Source organism: Phaenicophaeus curvirostris, chromosome 16 (assembly GCF_032191515.1).
Source record: "Phaenicophaeus curvirostris isolate KB17595 chromosome 16, BPBGC_Pcur_1.0, whole genome shotgun sequence".
Taxonomy (NCBI): Eukaryota; Metazoa; Chordata; class Aves; order Cuculiformes; family Cuculidae; genus Phaenicophaeus; species Phaenicophaeus curvirostris.
Window position 1 is genome coordinate 1,026,138 of NC_091407.1, and position 16,786 is coordinate 1,042,923.

At 39.4% G+C, this 16,786-nt stretch overlaps 1 protein-coding gene across 1 annotated transcript; it reads left to right on the top strand.

Moving 5' to 3' along the window:
- The first annotated feature begins 805 nt into the window (after nt 1-805).
- On the top strand, nt 806-16,295 carry RRN3 (RRN3 homolog, RNA polymerase I transcription factor). The gene is made up of 17 exons (XM_069870347.1): nt 806-938; nt 1,902-1,958; nt 3,056-3,145; nt 3,233-3,362; nt 3,839-3,898; nt 5,374-5,437; nt 5,896-5,965; nt 7,516-7,614; nt 8,227-8,322; nt 8,758-8,893; nt 9,825-9,955; nt 11,112-11,242; nt 12,092-12,276; nt 12,834-12,942; nt 13,382-13,534; nt 14,413-14,500; nt 15,185-16,295. The coding sequence occupies exons 1-17, from the start codon at nt 846-848 to the stop codon at nt 15,341-15,343; spliced, it is 1,851 nt and encodes a 616-aa protein (XP_069726448.1). The 5' UTR covers nt 806-845; the 3' UTR covers nt 15,344-16,295.
- Nucleotides 16,296-16,786: the final 491 nt, after the last annotated feature.

The following is a 16,786-nucleotide window of genomic DNA, read 5'->3' on the forward strand; positions in this document are numbered from 1 at the left end:
GATTCACTGGTAAAATATTGAAAAGTACAAAGTCATTGAAGCAAAGGTAATAATATTTTTACTTTACAATGCAGCGCTGAATCAGACGGCCTTCTAAAATGGCATCCCATCTTACAAGAGCAGTGGGTGTATTGACTAGTTAGACAAAGAACCGTGTAAGTCCTCGAAGAATGTTTATTTTTTTAGTTTATCTAAGTGTGGAGACTCCCTTCAGGTTCTCTCCTGGCCCAAGACAGCTACATCTCACAGGTCAGTTAAGCACATCAATAAATTCTCACAGCCCTAAGACAGGTGGGAATGGTTGGACTTGATGATCCGGTGGGTCTCTTCCAACCTGGTGATTCTATGATTCTCCTGACCTAAACCAGCTGCGTCTTACAAGACAATGAAGCTTATCAACAAGTTCTTGCGACTCTAAGAGAGTGTTTATCCTTTCAGGTTATTAATTTGTGTGTGGAGATTGTCTGCATGTTCTCTCTTGATACCAGACAGATTTATATCACAAGATAGTTAAACATACAACCCAGCTGCAGCCAAACTAATCGATTCATTCTCACATTCTGAAGGCTATTGAAGCTTTTTATGTGTTTAATGTGTAACGCCTCCTGCCTGCCCTGATCCCCAGGAGGGTGTGAGGCACCTTTTCTTCCATCCAGCCTCGCCTCCCCTCGGTCCGCCCGCGCCACCGAGGCTGGGCCAGAGCGGGCGCAGCCCTTCCAGCCGCGCCTCTCTATGGTGCGACGGCGGCGCTTCCGGCGCGGGGGCCGCTCCTTCCGGGCGGGCGCGGCATGCGGCAGCGCGGGCCGCGGGGCGGCTCCTGCGCGGCCGCTGAGGGCTCCGGCGCGATGCCGGGCGGGGACGAGTTCCTCAGCTCCCCGCCGAGGAAGACGGTGCGGTTCGGGGGCGCCCTGGCGGACATCCTGCTCAAGTACGGCAAGGTGAGCCGTGCCGAGGGCGCCGGCGAGTCGCCTCTGCAGGACTCGCTCTGGAGGCTAGAGAGCGAGCGTCTCGATGCGGCCTGGGCCTTGCGGGGAGCCGTCCCCAGCGGTCAGGGGGGCGTCAGACCAGTGCGCAGCGCGACGGGGGCTTGGGGCGGTGTCTCACGCTCTCACCCGTAGGGATAAACTCTCCCAGGAATCTTACACGCATTCTGTTATTTTCGGTGTTATTATGCACTTTGCAGCAGCCAGGTCTTTTGCTGGAGTTGGCTCCAGCTCTCGGACCTTCCCTTTGAGATAGGAAAGGCTGCGAACAGGTGACTACAGGGGAGACACCTGTTCAGCACAGATCGCACTGAACACAAGATGTTGTCGTCTCCTAAGGATGAACAGTGTCTGGAAAAAACACTTGGGGGAGAAAAGCGTGCCCTCAGAGGGGCATTCTCTCTGACTTTCCAAAAATTCAATTACTTGGATGAAACTTTAGTTTAAATCAACAATGTTCCACTTTTTATAATAGTAATCTCTTGTATCATGAGCGCAGTCTGGCTCCCGCTCCTTGTCTGTGCTCGGGCTCTGCTGCAGCTGGGCTGCAGGTGCTCGGTGTGGGCTGTCATGTGAGCGTGCAGGTGCCTTTCATCTCATGCGAGGCGCCGTGCGCTGTGCAGAGTGGTGCAAGCCAGCAGATTTCCCCTGTGAGTCACCCCAGCGGAGCCCTCGGCAGGCTGGCTGCACCAGAGGCTGCAGAGCGATTGCAGCTACGTCTGTGGGGCAGCAGCTCTGGGTGACCCCACGGCTGCGGTCGGCCTCTCCCCGCTATCGCTGCTCCAGCCTACTCTGAGCTTTCTCACTCGTGTTCTTAGCGTTACTGTTAAGCAATATTATGCTGTGCAGATACGTTGATGGAATATGTATTTTTTGCTGGAGAAAACATGACTTAATTATTTTTCTTTCCCCTGCTAGGGTGAGACCACAGAGTTTGAGTTGTTAAAGCATCAGCTGTCAGATCCAGACATAAAGGTAAGAGTCGCAGCAGCAAGGGCTCTGATGATTTAAGGCTGGGCTGTCTGAGCATAATTGTCAGAAAAGTCATTCTGGTGCTTACCCAAGTGCTCTGCTTTACATGTTGAGCTGCATTTAACAGCTTTTTGCTTGTTGGAAACTGTCAGAATTAAAACCCTAAATTAAAAGAGAAAAAAAAGCAGTTGTGTGTGTATGCACATATGTATCTTATATGCAGAATCTTGCTGTCTTACGCTTACGGGCTCTTTGCTCTAGAGTGAGGAACTTCTTGCTTTGTGATGGGGTCCGTTTTTGTTCCAGACAACTATTAATGACCTAGAAAGATGGTGTCTTTACAGATTACCTCTGTAGATCAAACCATAGTTTCTGGCTTTCATAGCCTTTAAATTGCATGAGTTTTTACCTCTCCTAAGTAAAACCTTATTTAATTAAGCAATAAGATAAACATGTATGTAGTATTTGTATCCAGACATATCTTTTCACAGCTCTTCTGTATACCTGTGAGTACACACCACATTGCTGTATTTCTTTTCCCTATTTTTTTTCTTTTTTTTTTTCTTTTTTTTTTCCCCTTTTAATTAAACGCTGAAGCTGTGAGAAGAACGCTGCAGGATGCGTAGTGCTGTATTGGGTTGCTTTTCTCTTTAAAGAGGACATTTTGTAAAATGCTTTGTTTTTAGCAGCCCTTCTGGAGTGTGCAGGCAAAATCAGTGTAAAATTTTCTGTGTAGATTTACTGCTGTTACAGACTTGAATGTTCTTTGCTTAAACTAATGCAGAAATAGAAGAGAATTAAGATTGAATGCCATTTCATTTAAATATGTTCTGAGTGAGGTTTGCATGCCTTGCTCACCCTGTAACACTGTAACTGGAGCCTTACAGGCAGGCTCTTGGTTCAGGAGGTGGTACGCATTTATTCTTGCATTCAAGAGTTTTCATTGGTGAAGATACAAACTTCTCTAAATTCTTTAATGTGAAAATGATTTTATTTACCATCTTAAAATATGACTTCTTATTTTAAGGATTTTGTTATTCTCTAATAATAGGTAATACTGTTTATTGGAATAGCTATCAATTTTTTCTGCTTATTTTAAGGATGCCCAGATCATTAATTGGCTGCATGAATTTCGAGCTTCTGTTGCATATTTGACCAAAGAACTTGAACAGCTGGTCAGCATTTTGCTGGTAAGTATCTGTTTGTTACATGGGAAGATTAAGAGTTTAGTACTCAAAGCATCTTTCTGTGACATCTTGGTCTTTGCTTACTTTCAGAAACTGCCGTGGTTGCGAAGAAGCCGAGAAGTGGTGGAAGAATATCTGGGTTTTCTTGGCAATCTAGTGTCAGCGCAGACTGTCCATCTCAGGCCGTGCCTCCGCATGATCGTATCACAGTTTGTCCCCCGTAAGTTACTTGAGTCTTATTTGTTTGTTCACCAAAATGTCTTTCCTAGATGAACTCCATATAAATGTAATGCTTGACACAGTTAATTATTGGGTTGGTTTTTTTTCCGCTGTTGATCATTTCTTTAACTTCAGTGATTGAATTGTGATACAGGTAGTTTTCCATACCTCGATTTTAGAAAGCATATTCTAGTGGTAAATACAGATTCCATTTATGCAGACATCTCAGAGAGGGATGAACTGTGTGATGTTGTCATTACTAAAAACCAAAAGGTGCAGTGAGGATTAGGTTGGATGGTCTCACGAACCTCCTGGTTCTGTGAAACAGTCCTTTTGATGTGCTGCTTCTTGTTTTAGAAAGTCTTGTGGATAATTTTGATGCTTTAGTCCTGATAAAGACTCCTCTCCAATTTGTCATTGAAACTTTTACCTGTATGATTTGTACATTTTTGGTAAATTGTTCTCACTTTTTGCTAGCTCGAATAACCATCAGAGAAGATGATGTGGATATTTCAGATTCTGACGATGATGATGAAAGTGAGTATAAAGGAGGCATGGCCTAAGATAGACATGCTGTTGTAATACCTTTACTGAAGCTATGCACACAGTGCACGTTGCTCATTTTTTACCAAGTTGATTTAGCTGAGTTAATGTGAAACATTAAGAAACAGAACATACTTAAATTCCCAAGTGAGAAACTTTCTTGTACTCTATTCAGTGGCACGGTGACCCACTCCTTGTTACTTCGAAAATATTCCTGTTGGTGTGGTATCTATAGGAATAAGACTGTATTGGAAAACATTCCTAGTCCTAGATTGTTTCGAAGCCATAGAGAAGTTAGGAGTTGGTCTGTTTTCCATTTTGTTTGCCTCAATAAAAATAATTAGTTTGGGGGATACTTGAGTCTGTTTTGTTGTCTGCCTGTGGTAATCTCAAGTACAATTGCTGTTTATAAGAAAAATGCTGCATATTTACTGTGTTTATTGATTAGGCAAGCAGACAGGTAAATGTCGGACAGGGATTTAATGTTTTCTTATCTTTAATGCTGGAAAAAAGTTCAGTTCTGCTTGTGATCACCCAACTGCTCTGCTCTTTATTTGTGGCTCTGGACAAAAATACCTGCTGTAGAAGGCCAATTAGCTGTATGTTTGACTCGTGTGAACATGAAGCACAATCTCTCAATAGGTTTTATCTAGTTACAGACTTGGATTTAACTTATCTTCTAAATATTTGTATATTGTGGGATAAATTTTGAATTTCCAAGTTTGGCATTCAATATGAGAGCATATAACAACAATACCTGGCCTTAGGCTGGCAGCACAATCAGAGTTTATTGATTGGAACGCCATGAAAGTTATTAAATTGGAGCACCTCCACCTCCTGTCTGAGGACAGTTTGAGAGAGTTGGGCTGGTTTAGCCTGGAGAAGAAGAGGCTCTGGGGAGACCTTACAGCAGCCTGCTGGTACTTAAATGGGCCTACAGGAAAGCTGGGGAAGGACATTTAACAAGGGTCTGTCAGGATAGGGTGAGGGGGAATGGCTTTAAACTGAAAAGGGAAATTCAGATTAAGTATTAGGGAGAAATTTTTTACTGTGTGGGTTCTGAGTCACAGGTTGCTCAGGAAAGTCTTGGCTGCTCCATCCCTGAAGGTGTTCAAGGCCAGGTTTAATGAGGCTTTGAGCAACCTGATCCAGTGGAATGGTGAGGGGGTTTGACCTGGATGATCTTTAAGGTCTTTTCCAACCCAGAACATTCTGTGATTCTGTGATTTGGAACTATTTTTCACACTTATTTTGATAGTAAGGCAGTTCAACTTAAAAAAAAACCCCAAAAAACAAAAACGAACCAAAAAAACCCAAACTCCTGAACAAAAAAAACCATCAAAAGCATTTTGACAAATGCAATTTTCCAGGGAATCTCTGAAATGTTTAATGGGTGTGAACTGTTTTTGCTGCTTCCTGATTTAGTTTTCTGTAACCAGATGCATAAGACTACTTTTTTCTTTCTCTAGACCTTCCTGAAAACTTCAATACATGCCACAGAGCATTGCAAACTGTTGCCAGATATGTTCCTTCGTAAGTGTATAATCCCATGGTCTTATATGCCCTTTCCTTGCAGATTTAAAACTTGTAAACTGATGATTTTTTTTTCCTCTTAATTGGAAGTATAATAGTTTCATTGCATGATTCTTCCTAATATGCGGTAGCTGTGTCCAGTCATTACAAAATTTCTATAAGCATCAGCAACTGAAAATCCTGTTAATGGAAATACGAGGTAGGGAAAGTTGTGTTTATACCAACTTATTTGAAGTGGCTTCTAGCAAGTCCACAGGGAAAGTTTGCTGCTTATTATCGGTTTGGTGATGCTTGCAAAACCAAATTGTATACAATTGCTTACCTTGAAGTAAAGTTACTGTGAAATAAGCTTATTCTAATCTGTCTTTAGAGTGCTGGAACTTCAATATGTGCCTTTGTGATAATAATCTAAAATAAACTTTTGGGTTTGTATTTTTCTGTTTTGTTTTAAATGGCAGGACACCACAATTTCTCATGCCAATACTTGTGGAGAACTTTCCTTTCATTAATAAATCAGAAAGAACTCTGGTAAGAGCTGTGAATATTTTTGTTTATTTGTTTGCTTGTTTTTTAATGTATAAATACAGTCTGGAGTATGACAACTGATGGTGGCATTGAAAGCTGGTTTTTTTAGTGTATTCTTGTTATTTTTATATATATGGGTGTGTCTCTTAAGTATGCTTAGTCAACCTTGCACTAAAGTTCCTTGTGCATAGGCATTATGCTAGTCTTTAATGACATGACTGCATATCTTTTCCACAGGATTGCTTTCTTAATCAGTGCACAAGATGGACCTTTTTGATGATGAATCTCAGGGTTGTGCAGTAAGAAGACAGTCTCGTTTGTTGTCAGAATTGCAAAGGGGATTTGATAAGCAGACAGAAAGCAATGGACATTATAAGTGAAATCCAAGTTGCTGGTAGCGTAAGGTGTTAAATTGTTTCATTAGATGTTTGTTAGAGTGCTTCTGTGGTAAAAAACAAGCTGGAAGCTTTTTACATCTTGTGGCTCTAGTGTGATCTTTATATTTACTTGTTCCAACTTGGTATGTTGGCACTGTATTTTACAGGAAGGCAGAGCCCTGCTCCGAAAGCCAAGTTCAGGTGGAGCTGTGTTTTGAACTCGTCAAGTACGGAAAAACACTGAAGTTGTGTGCCTTGCTAGGTTTTTGTTGTGTTTTTTTTTTTTTCTTTTAAATCCAAGTAACTTTGGGCATCAGTTCCCTATCTGTAAATGAAGAGGCTAATAGCTCTTACATGGTGTTAGGAGAAGACTTATTTATTTAGCAGTTTGGTGAGGAGCAAGTCATGAAGAAATTCATACCTGTGTTTTCAAGTCAAGGTTTGAATGAAGTGTAATAAAAATATGGTCCATGCATTGTTAAATATTTCCAATTTATACATTCTTACTAAACTAGCTCTATTACTTTTATATACTGAGCGAGCTAGGTGGCCTGTGGAAAAATCATATGTGTGAATAATGCGTATTCACAGAGAGACTGTGGTGTGCCTAAATTTGGCACTTGTGCTACATGTAAGTTGCAGTGTTGTCTTTTGTACACACGTGTGCATATGTGGGTGGGAACATTCGCACTCACAGAACTTGTCTGCTAACCTGTTTGAATTATAACCAGAAAGACTCTGAGGAGACTTAGCTGTGGAATTCAGCTTTGTTGTTGGTATATTATAATAACCTGAAATAGAGATGTATTCTATCTCACTTTAAACAGTTGTACTAGAGCTGGTTCTAGATGCATGTTTGTTGTTTTTGTTTTCCTAGAGGAAGTTTAGGTATAAATTCCTATGAAATGTGTAACTTTTCTGATGGAATATAATTTTTTATATTCATTCTGTTCAGATAGAGTTGGAAAAATTTGCATGGAAATAGTAGATTGGGAAGTGAATGATAACACATCTTAACAATTAAAAGCTGGTGTTTGACTTATACATTAATTTATTCTAGATTGAATGCAATCTGTTAAAACCTGTTTCTGGCTCTTTAGATGACAAATTAAGATCCTTGGCAGAAATTACACTTTCTGTTAACATTATTATAGATACGTTAATTTTGTGTTACAGGAATGTTATGTTCATAACCTGCTACGAGTTACAGTGTACCTTCCAACTCTGAGGCTTCAGATTCTGGAGCTTATTATTGAAAAGCTGTTAAAGTTGGATGTAAGTTTGTTCTGTATCACCTTTTAAGGAATCTTGGTGTTAAAATACACAGAATAGGAAATTATGCTTCAGTGCTAAAGTCAACAAAAAATATGTTGCAATAGTGCTCATGATCATCAGTATAAAACCAACCAAATTTACACTCCATTCCCAGTCTTAAGATGTTCTCACATGGGAGGGTAACTGTGTGACATGCATGGACATACCGTGCATGGAATCTCTGTGCTAGAATCAAAATAACTTCTGGTGGTGATCCGCTGAAGTGCAGGGAATGTGCTTATCTACATGTAGTTGTTCTGCTTTATCATCTCTTTGAAGTAGAAGGGCTTACAGTCTTAAAAAAGAGAGGAGAGGTAGCATTGTAAATGATTAAGGCTTTTTATTTGGAGAAACTCAGGATGCAACAGTCTGGGGATAGCTTATAGCTTATATTGTAGAGGTAGTTGCAGGCAGTTTGGAGTGTGTGTTTGTGTATTACATACATATAATTTCTTTTTAAAATGTTTGTTAAGGACAAAATCTAGTCTAGAAATTACTTATGTTGTTTCTTACATAATTAAAATGTTTTGTAAAGGTCTTATAAAAAAATTAATTTCTTGTTTGCAACTGTAGGTTAGTACTCCACAGCAAGATATTGAAGACGCTGAAGAAGCTGCTAATAACTCTGACATTGAGGAAAAATCTACAGAGGAGGGACTTTTTGACATGGTTGGCTTTCTTGTTCTACTAACAGTTATTTTAGTAAAGTTTTCACTTTTGAGGTGGCCGTGGCAGTGTAGGAGTACATTATTGCTTTGTCATTACTGCATTGCACGTAGCTTTTGAAGCCTGAAATGCTGCCAAGTGATTAATGTGTCCTCCGGGTGTGGACTCTATTCATGCCCAGTGTACGTGCAGTGAATCCATTTTGCTATGTGAAAACACAAGCAGCTAAACATAAAGCTAATTATTCATGGTAGTTGGCTTAGTGTGAGCAAATTTTTGTTAACTAAGCTGTGTAATTAAATCCGGTTTTTTTTTTTCTTTAAAAAGGACAAAACTTTAGCATATCACTGAAAGAGAAATTCAGTTTCACTTGTCCTGTAATTGCTGTCTTTAATGTTGTGTCAATAGAAGCTGCATGACTGCCGTTTTGTCTACCAGGAGGAAGATGAAGAAAGAAAAGGAAACAAAGTTGTCTCTTCCCGTCGTGAGAGAATGGCCCATCCGCTTGCAGAGCGCCTTGATATTTTGATGACCATCCTGTTTTCCTATATTAAAGATGTTTGCCACGTGGATGGTAAGAACACTTGAAATGCAACCTCATTTGTTATTTTGCCTACACATAAGCAAATAAGAGGAATTTTTGCTTTCTGCTGATGCAGAGTTGAGCCCTTGTCCTTCAGCAGCAGAATTCTGCCAGCAGCAGGCTGTAGTCTGCATTCCTGCCTCTGCCCGGTGCTGCTGGCAGAGGATGCAAAGGTACCTTTATGACTTTGAAGTTTAATCTTCAGTTGGAGACATTCTGATTATGTAAAAGTGACACTATGTCCAAATTGTGGCATCACAGTGTATAGGGGTAAACAGATTTTGTTCTAAAAAAATTCAGAGGATTAGAAATACTTTCTGATTAATCACAGTGTTTTATCATTTGCTCTACTGTATTTCTTTAAGTATTAGAATTATGAATCTTCAATGTCAGAAGGACTGGAAGTAGATTAAAACAACCAGCTATGTCTCTCTAGTGGAATTGCTACAGCAGGGCTTTGTGTTACAGGGAAAAACCTGGAAGATATTTCTTACACTGGCATTTATTAAGAGTTTGAATTTCTTAGACTTGTATATTTAAAACAGAATATTTAGAAACCATTTTGCTGTATCTTCTTCATGTAAGTCAGGTATCTTATTTCTTAAGTGTTTTCTTCTGGTTCTTCTGAATTAACACATTATTGCAAACTTTGTCTGTCTACCAGTTTTATACATGTGTGTGCACACACAGAGGTGTTCTCCGTATACACCACTGTAAACACAGTAGAACTGAAGTCCTGGAAAGTCTCACTATAAATATTTTAGATTTCAGATAAGCCTAGAAGTCATCTTGACAGTATTTCCTTACATCTTTCTTAGTGGTTTAGAAAGGTATAAATGCGAAATTTTTTTTTCCTGGCCTCATCCTGCAAAACCTGAAATGGCTCATTTTGTTCTGGTTTGTTTTTTTTTTTGTTTTGTAGGCAAGCTTGATATTAACAGCACAAAGGATTTGTATCGGGATCTGGTTTCTGTTTTTGACAACCTCATTTTACCAACCCATGCTTCATGTCATGTACAGTATTTCATGTTTTACATCTGTAGCTTTAAATTGGTGAGTAGGAGCTGTTTTTAAAATGCAGTGTCTCCTGTTATTTCTGCGTCTTTGTTTTGGCTTTTTGTTTTACCAAAAAATAGTGGTTTCCTACTGTAATTCTAATCTGGCAGTAGTGTGTCAGGATTCATTAGTATCTTTGCTTTCTTTTCCTTCTCTGTTATTCCTTTCCTCAAGTTTTTATTTATGTCGTTGCTCTTCATGTGTTGTTCATAAACTGCAAACAGGTGGAATCTAAGCTAATGTGAAAAACTTGGTTAACAGGTCTCTTTTACAAGACCCGGTTCAGCTCATGAACCTGAGACACAGTGCTCCAGCAAGTTCTTCAGTATCCTAAAACTATCTTAAAGATGGCGTCTGTGTTAGCTCTTCAATTTGAATTTTGGGTCTGCTGTTTTGTTTCTCCTCCTCCCCCATTTTCCCATGTCCCTCAAGCAACCATTGTTCTTTCCCTTAACACATATAAATAAGAACGTGCGTACTTTTTGCATAAGAGTAGCTAAAGATCCAGTTAAACTAATGTCCTGTCTGTGGCAGTGGTGAATAGTAGATGGTTTGGAAAGAACATCAGAATGGGGCAAGTATGTTGTGGTACTTTGCTAGAGAACCCTTTCAGCTGCCAGCTGCAGCCCAAGTGATCTCTCATGGTAACAGCCTCTCATGGACAGATCCAAGGAGAAAATATGTTGTGACATTATGCTTTTCGTACTGATATGAATTTTTGGCATCATGAACTTCCGTGACAAAAAGTTCCACAATAAAACCATTTAAAGTGAAAAATTGGGTTTTTTTCCTCCAAATTCCACTGTTCTAAATTCTGCTGTTTTCATTGGATGCCCCTGTCCTGCTGCAAGAGACAGTGAATGGTCACTTCATGTTTGCCTCCGTATCACTCTTGTTTTTAAACACTTCTGTATCTGTTCCTGACTCTTCCCTAGACTTCTGGTTCCATTTACTTTTTATAACTGAGTATAGAAAAAGACACAGAAAAGAGCACTCTTACATCATGTGGAGGAGTAGTTATTTATTGCAGTTATAGGTAGATTTTTTTTTAATGGTTTGGTGATAGAAATTGTGGGATTTGTGTATTAGTAATCTAATACTTCCAACAGTGTCAACAGCATTGCCACTCATGATTTGTGTCTCTCGTTTCCAGGGTTTGGCTGAGGCATTTTTAGACCATCTTTGGAAAAAACTGCAGGATCCAAACAATCCTTCAGTCATCAGGCAGACTGCTGCGAGTTATATTGGCAGCTTCTTGGCAAGAGCTAAATTTATTCCAGTTGTGTAAGTTGTTTTGATATATAAGTAGAATAAATTTATGATTGCTGAGGTTAAGTACAGAATTCATGGAACACACACACACAGTGTTTGTTTTCTATTCCTAGTAACCCTGTATCAATTAGCCTTGTTTGTCCTCTCTGCAGTACTGTTTCAATGCTGTCTTGAAATTTCCAGGGAGGTTTTGCACTTCTAGAATGCAAACTAATGATTGCTGGGATTCGTGACTTGCTGTTTAAGGCTTCACTTACCAGGAAATGCTGAGCATGAGTAGGTTATGTTGACTTCAGATGGAGTCATGGATGCCCCATACATCTGGTGTTCAGAAGCAGATATTTTTAATGCCCCCTGTAAGGCATTTTATGTTGACTCTGAGGCAGGGAAGTCAAGCGTTCAAGTATTTTGATACAGGTGGGTTGAAATACTTTAGCAAATGGGTGAAAATGCCTTCTTGTTTACATACGTACTCTATATTTTTATGCTGTTTAGGGCAGGCTCTGTAATATTAATGTTGGCCTTAATTTGATATTGGAACTACTTGCTGGATGTGGGAGGGCATCTCTTTGTACTACATGTAGCCCAGAATTCTAATTGTTTAGTGTGTGTATCGCACGCAACATGCATTCATGGATGCATCTCTTCTGGCATCTTGTGCTTTCACTGATTGGGGTTTTCAGAGCTGATACACCGATTCATTTTGTGCTGAGATAGAGGGGAGACCTCATAACAGAAACTCCTTTTTTACAATGAGATTTTCTTACTGTTATTTTCATAACCACTGAGATCCTTGAATACTTATTTAATTTCTACACCATTTCAGGTGCTATTTTTACATTTTTTTTTCCTCCATTACAGTACAGTGAAAGCCTGCCTGGATCTTCTGGTGAACTGGTTGCATAAATACATTGATAATCAGGATACAGGGGCTAATGCTTACTGTGACGTAGCTCTCCATGCGCCATTTTATTCTACGTGTCAAGCAGTGTTCTATACACTTATTTTCCGTCATAAGCAACTTTTGGATGGAAACTTAAGGAAAGGTGAGTGTATTGAATTTGAATGTTATGGGGATTCTTCTGCAAGTTTTACTGTTTAGGTGTTTTGTAGTGGTCAATTCAGTCAAGTATGTGATGGCAAGGTTCTGTTGTTCTGCTCTAAATAAAATGAGATGGCTTGTACACCTGCTGGGCTGCCAAGCTAAATAATCTTTTTTCCCCCACTATTGAAAACAATGCCGATAACTCCTCAACGTTGATTTCTGGCTTGGCTTACTGAGTGTCTTTGAATTCCAGCTATGTAAAACTAGTGTGGGCTTCAAGGAATAGTCTGTCTTGATGACTGTATGCCTCTGACAGTCCCTCCTGTGGGTCTTTAAGTGTAGTGTCTGCGTTAGAAGGATCCCTCGACTGTGGGAGGTTACCATTATTTAGAGTAGCTTTTCTGCTGAACAAGCTGTGGGCTAGATCTCTGCTCTAAGAGAGCACCCTTGATTGGGCTTCCGTGATGTTGTGCAGAGTGCAGGCCAGTCAAACTGGAAATTCTTAGAAACTAAGTTAGGCTTATATAACATATAACCTGTATTATTCTTATTTTGAAGGTCTGGCATATCTGCAGAGTTTAAATTTTGAGCGCATAGTCATGTGCCAGCTAAACCCTCTGAAGATTTGTATACCCTCTGTTGTGAACTTGTTTGCTGCCATTACCAGGTACCTACTCATTTATTTCAGTTTCAGCTTGGTACAGATACTTGTCTGTAACTAAAACCAGCACAGTACTTAACAGTACTTAGATCATGGGTTTTGTTAGGCACAGTATTGAGCATTATCCAAGGCAACTCCTATAACACTGCTCGTATTCTAAACGGGGTAAGTTTATTTCTGGTTCAGTTTTAATGACATCCGACAGTACTGTGAAATTACTTTGTGCTGGAGCCAATGTGGTTCTGCTTGGAGTGAAGTTTATAGGAGTGCAGAGCAAGAGAATAAGACTCCTTACCTTGTGACTATCTTGAAAACTGATATAAATTAAAAATGGAAGATAGAAGTGAAGTTTGTTAAAAATTAACTTCTTTTTTTTAATATCATCTGTAATTCTCGATTTCTGTTTGCTAGAAATGCTTACCTTTTCTTGTTTACCTTTTTAAAGGAAGTACCAGTTGGTGTTCTGCTACACAATTATTGAGAGGAACAATAGGCAGTTTATACCAGTTGTTCGGAGCGGCACTGGGGGTGACCTTGTGCAGACATGCACTAACCCACTTGACAGTTTCTTCCCCTTTGATCCTTACATACTCAAAAGGTATAGTTTAATCAACTTGGTTTTGCCTTGTAGAAAACAATGAACTAAAACTAGGAAACCATTGGTGTTTCACTGTATTCACTTTCTTCCCTGATATTTAGTACATTTAATGTTGCATATTTTAACTAGAGGTTTCAAAGGTTTGAATTGAAATTTACCCCCACTGTGACATGCAGCAATGAAGAAGGAACAGGACCCACTTTCCTGGAAGGTCTAGTTAATATGTTTGGTGGCGCTTTTGTTTTTTCTTGGTTTAAGCAGTCTCTAAAATACCATAAATTTGGCCTAATACATATTTGGTGTCAGCTGTGGTGGCAGTGTGTCATTTTTTTGTTGGTTTGGTTTGGCTTGTGTTCTTTGCACATTGAGTGTATTGATCCTTGATTGGAGATTTCAGCTTATTTTTAAATATCTTGCTTTTTTATTGAATAGTGGATTATTTGCAGCTTTTCAAAATATCTAGCACTATGATGCTTTAATCACTTTTTAATGTTAGAGGGCAACATTCTGGCTTTTTTTTGTCTCTTAAAAAAAAAAATCTGTCTTTGCAGAATGGAGATCTCTCTTAGAAACTATTGAAGAAGCCGTATAATATCATCTTGTAAAAATTTGAAAGAAAACTGTGCTTATTCGCAAGCATCGTGTAGCTGTTAAAAATACCCATCCAGGAATTAGGAGAACCGACTGTATCGGAACTCCTTAAATAAACAATTGTAATTTATACCTGTCAGCAAAATGGAGTTATTTCTTCATGGGATTAACTAGGGATTATATAGGGATTAATTTGATAGTTTGTAAAACGCTGTCACGCTTCACTCATACACATATGACTTTTACTGAATCCATTAACTCATACTGTATTTTAATTCCTGTTTCAGATCGAAGAAGACTATTGATCCTTTGTATCAGTTTTGGGAAGAGCTGAGTGCTGAGGATCTTGAGAATCTGAAGAAACCCATTAAAAGGGTAATAATTGTGATCAAAATGCAATTAAACCTTTGCTAAATGTATCTGCTGCTTCTGATGTAGGATTAAGGTTTTCTAGTAGATAGGAATACACTAAACAGTTATGGGGAACTGTGATGGAAATTGGAAAATTTAGGAACTGACCCATCTTTGGTTTGAGAATGCTTTCCCCCTCTTCCACAGAGGAGTTAGTTTGGCAGCACTGGACCACTGTGAGTACTTAGGAACACTCTCAGAATATGGACACACTGATGTCACTGGGTAATCTACTTTGATGATTTAATTCCTGTATTTGATAATGAGAGTACATCTAATTCTGTTACCATTCCAACTAGTCATGCTGAAGGTACAGCCCAAGTCCTGCATTGTGTCCTGCCAAAGCTCCTGTGTAGTCTGTTCACCTTCTTGCACAATGTCTATCCTGTTGTCAGGTTTTTGTTTGAGTTCTTCAGAGGTTGTGGTTGTCTTTCCTTCCTGTGATAACACGTAAAAATACTTTATACTGTTGCAGCTTTGTTAACTGGTAGCTTTGTAAACTTTCCTATAGAATTTTGATCAGCTATTTGATTATTACCACATTTCAGAGGTTTTTTTTAGAAGTATACTTTTTGGTCTCAGTATTAATTGCTTCTGCTGAATGTTAATCAAGACCTGGGGTGTCCTTCTGCTTTTAAATTTACGTAGGGTACTTCTGAAGATGAAGATGATGACTTCTTGAAAGGAGAAACTCCTCAAAATGATGGTGTGGTTGGAATTGCTCCAAATTCTTATGAGTCAAATACCCGGAGCCCAGTGAGCAGCGTTGGCTCCCCTACAGACTGTTATGTGCCGTACCATCAATGATGTGGAGAATCAGAAGTTAAAAGGTTGAAAATTGTGTGCAATTTTGTGCTCTGTAAAGAGACTTTAGCTCAACTGGCAAATGTTAAAATAACTACACTTAAGAAAAATTACTGTTTCTAAATCATCAGATTTCTACAGATAAAGTTATATGTTGCTAGAAAATATTAGAGAATAAATAGGGCGGTATTTTACAAATTTCACATTGAAATGTTTTTTATGACTTAAAAGGATTTTTTTATAGTTTTTCTTGACTCTTAGAAACTTTGTTTAATAATGCTTCTCTACAAGGTTTTATATATCAGGAGTGCAATTCTTCCTTTCCACTGATTTGTGTTGGGACCAGAATTCTGTTGTCAGTATTCAAACTGTTCTCTGATGACTGTTTTTGAGTTGGTTTCAAAGTAACAGTGTGATCCTGTGGTAGGGAAGCCAGGAATCGAGTCTGACAGTGATTCTTTAGCACGCGTCTCTTAAGTTTTTCCTATTTGTAGAACAGTATTTGGTAAAGGCACTTGGTAGTGGAAAGTGTATTCAGATCATGAGCATTATTGCTCTGTAAACCTGTAGTAGACACACACCTTTCCCAGCTATGAAAGTTCAGACTTGTAAAAGTGGCAGTTGTTGGAGGTGTTGGAAATGACGGAGCAGCTGAATGTATGTTTTGTAGATAGTCTTCTTTGGGGTGCTTGTGGAGCACGCTGGGATGGGTATTTATTTTCAGGCTTTGGTTTATTTGTGAATGCTGAAAATACAGAAAAATCTCCCCGCGTAGAAAGGAGGTGGTGATGGTCATTGGTGTCCTTGTGTTGTCCATGTGGCAATGCAGAGTTTCTCTGTGTAGGTTTCTTGTTGTCTTTTCATCATTGTTGACTTTTAGATTTCAGTAAGAATATAAACAGTGGAAAAAATGTTATTTGTGTAACATGTAGTTGAAAAATTTATGCATTTTGAATTAACCTTTAATTGCCCTTCTTGAGAATCTGAACTTGGAGGCTTTCAAGACAACATTTTCATTTGGATCTAATAAAGAGGTGCGAACAGTGCAGTTCTTAGACCTCTGAAAACAAACATCTCTCTGTAACTAAGGATCTCTCTGTGCACTCTTGCTTTTCAAAGTTAAAATGTTTGCTCTGGCAGACAGCAAAAATGAGCCTGTGAGGTTAATGGTGGGGCAGATCTCCACCTGCAGCCTGCGGAGGACCCTGTGCCCGAGCAAGCAGGTAGAAGCCCAGGGAGACTGACCTGGAGGTGAAAATTATACTGTACTTGATAAACACCAGCATCTTTTGAAGGAAGTGTCTGGGGTAACTATTGACTTTTGTGAAAATCGCATTGGGAGGGCTGGTTTTTCACCTGTGGGGTGCGAGCAGCCCTGAGGGCCTGGTTGCCCTCACCCTGCATAGGGAATGTTGTTCTGCTGCTGCCAGGCCGTTTTCCTCACTG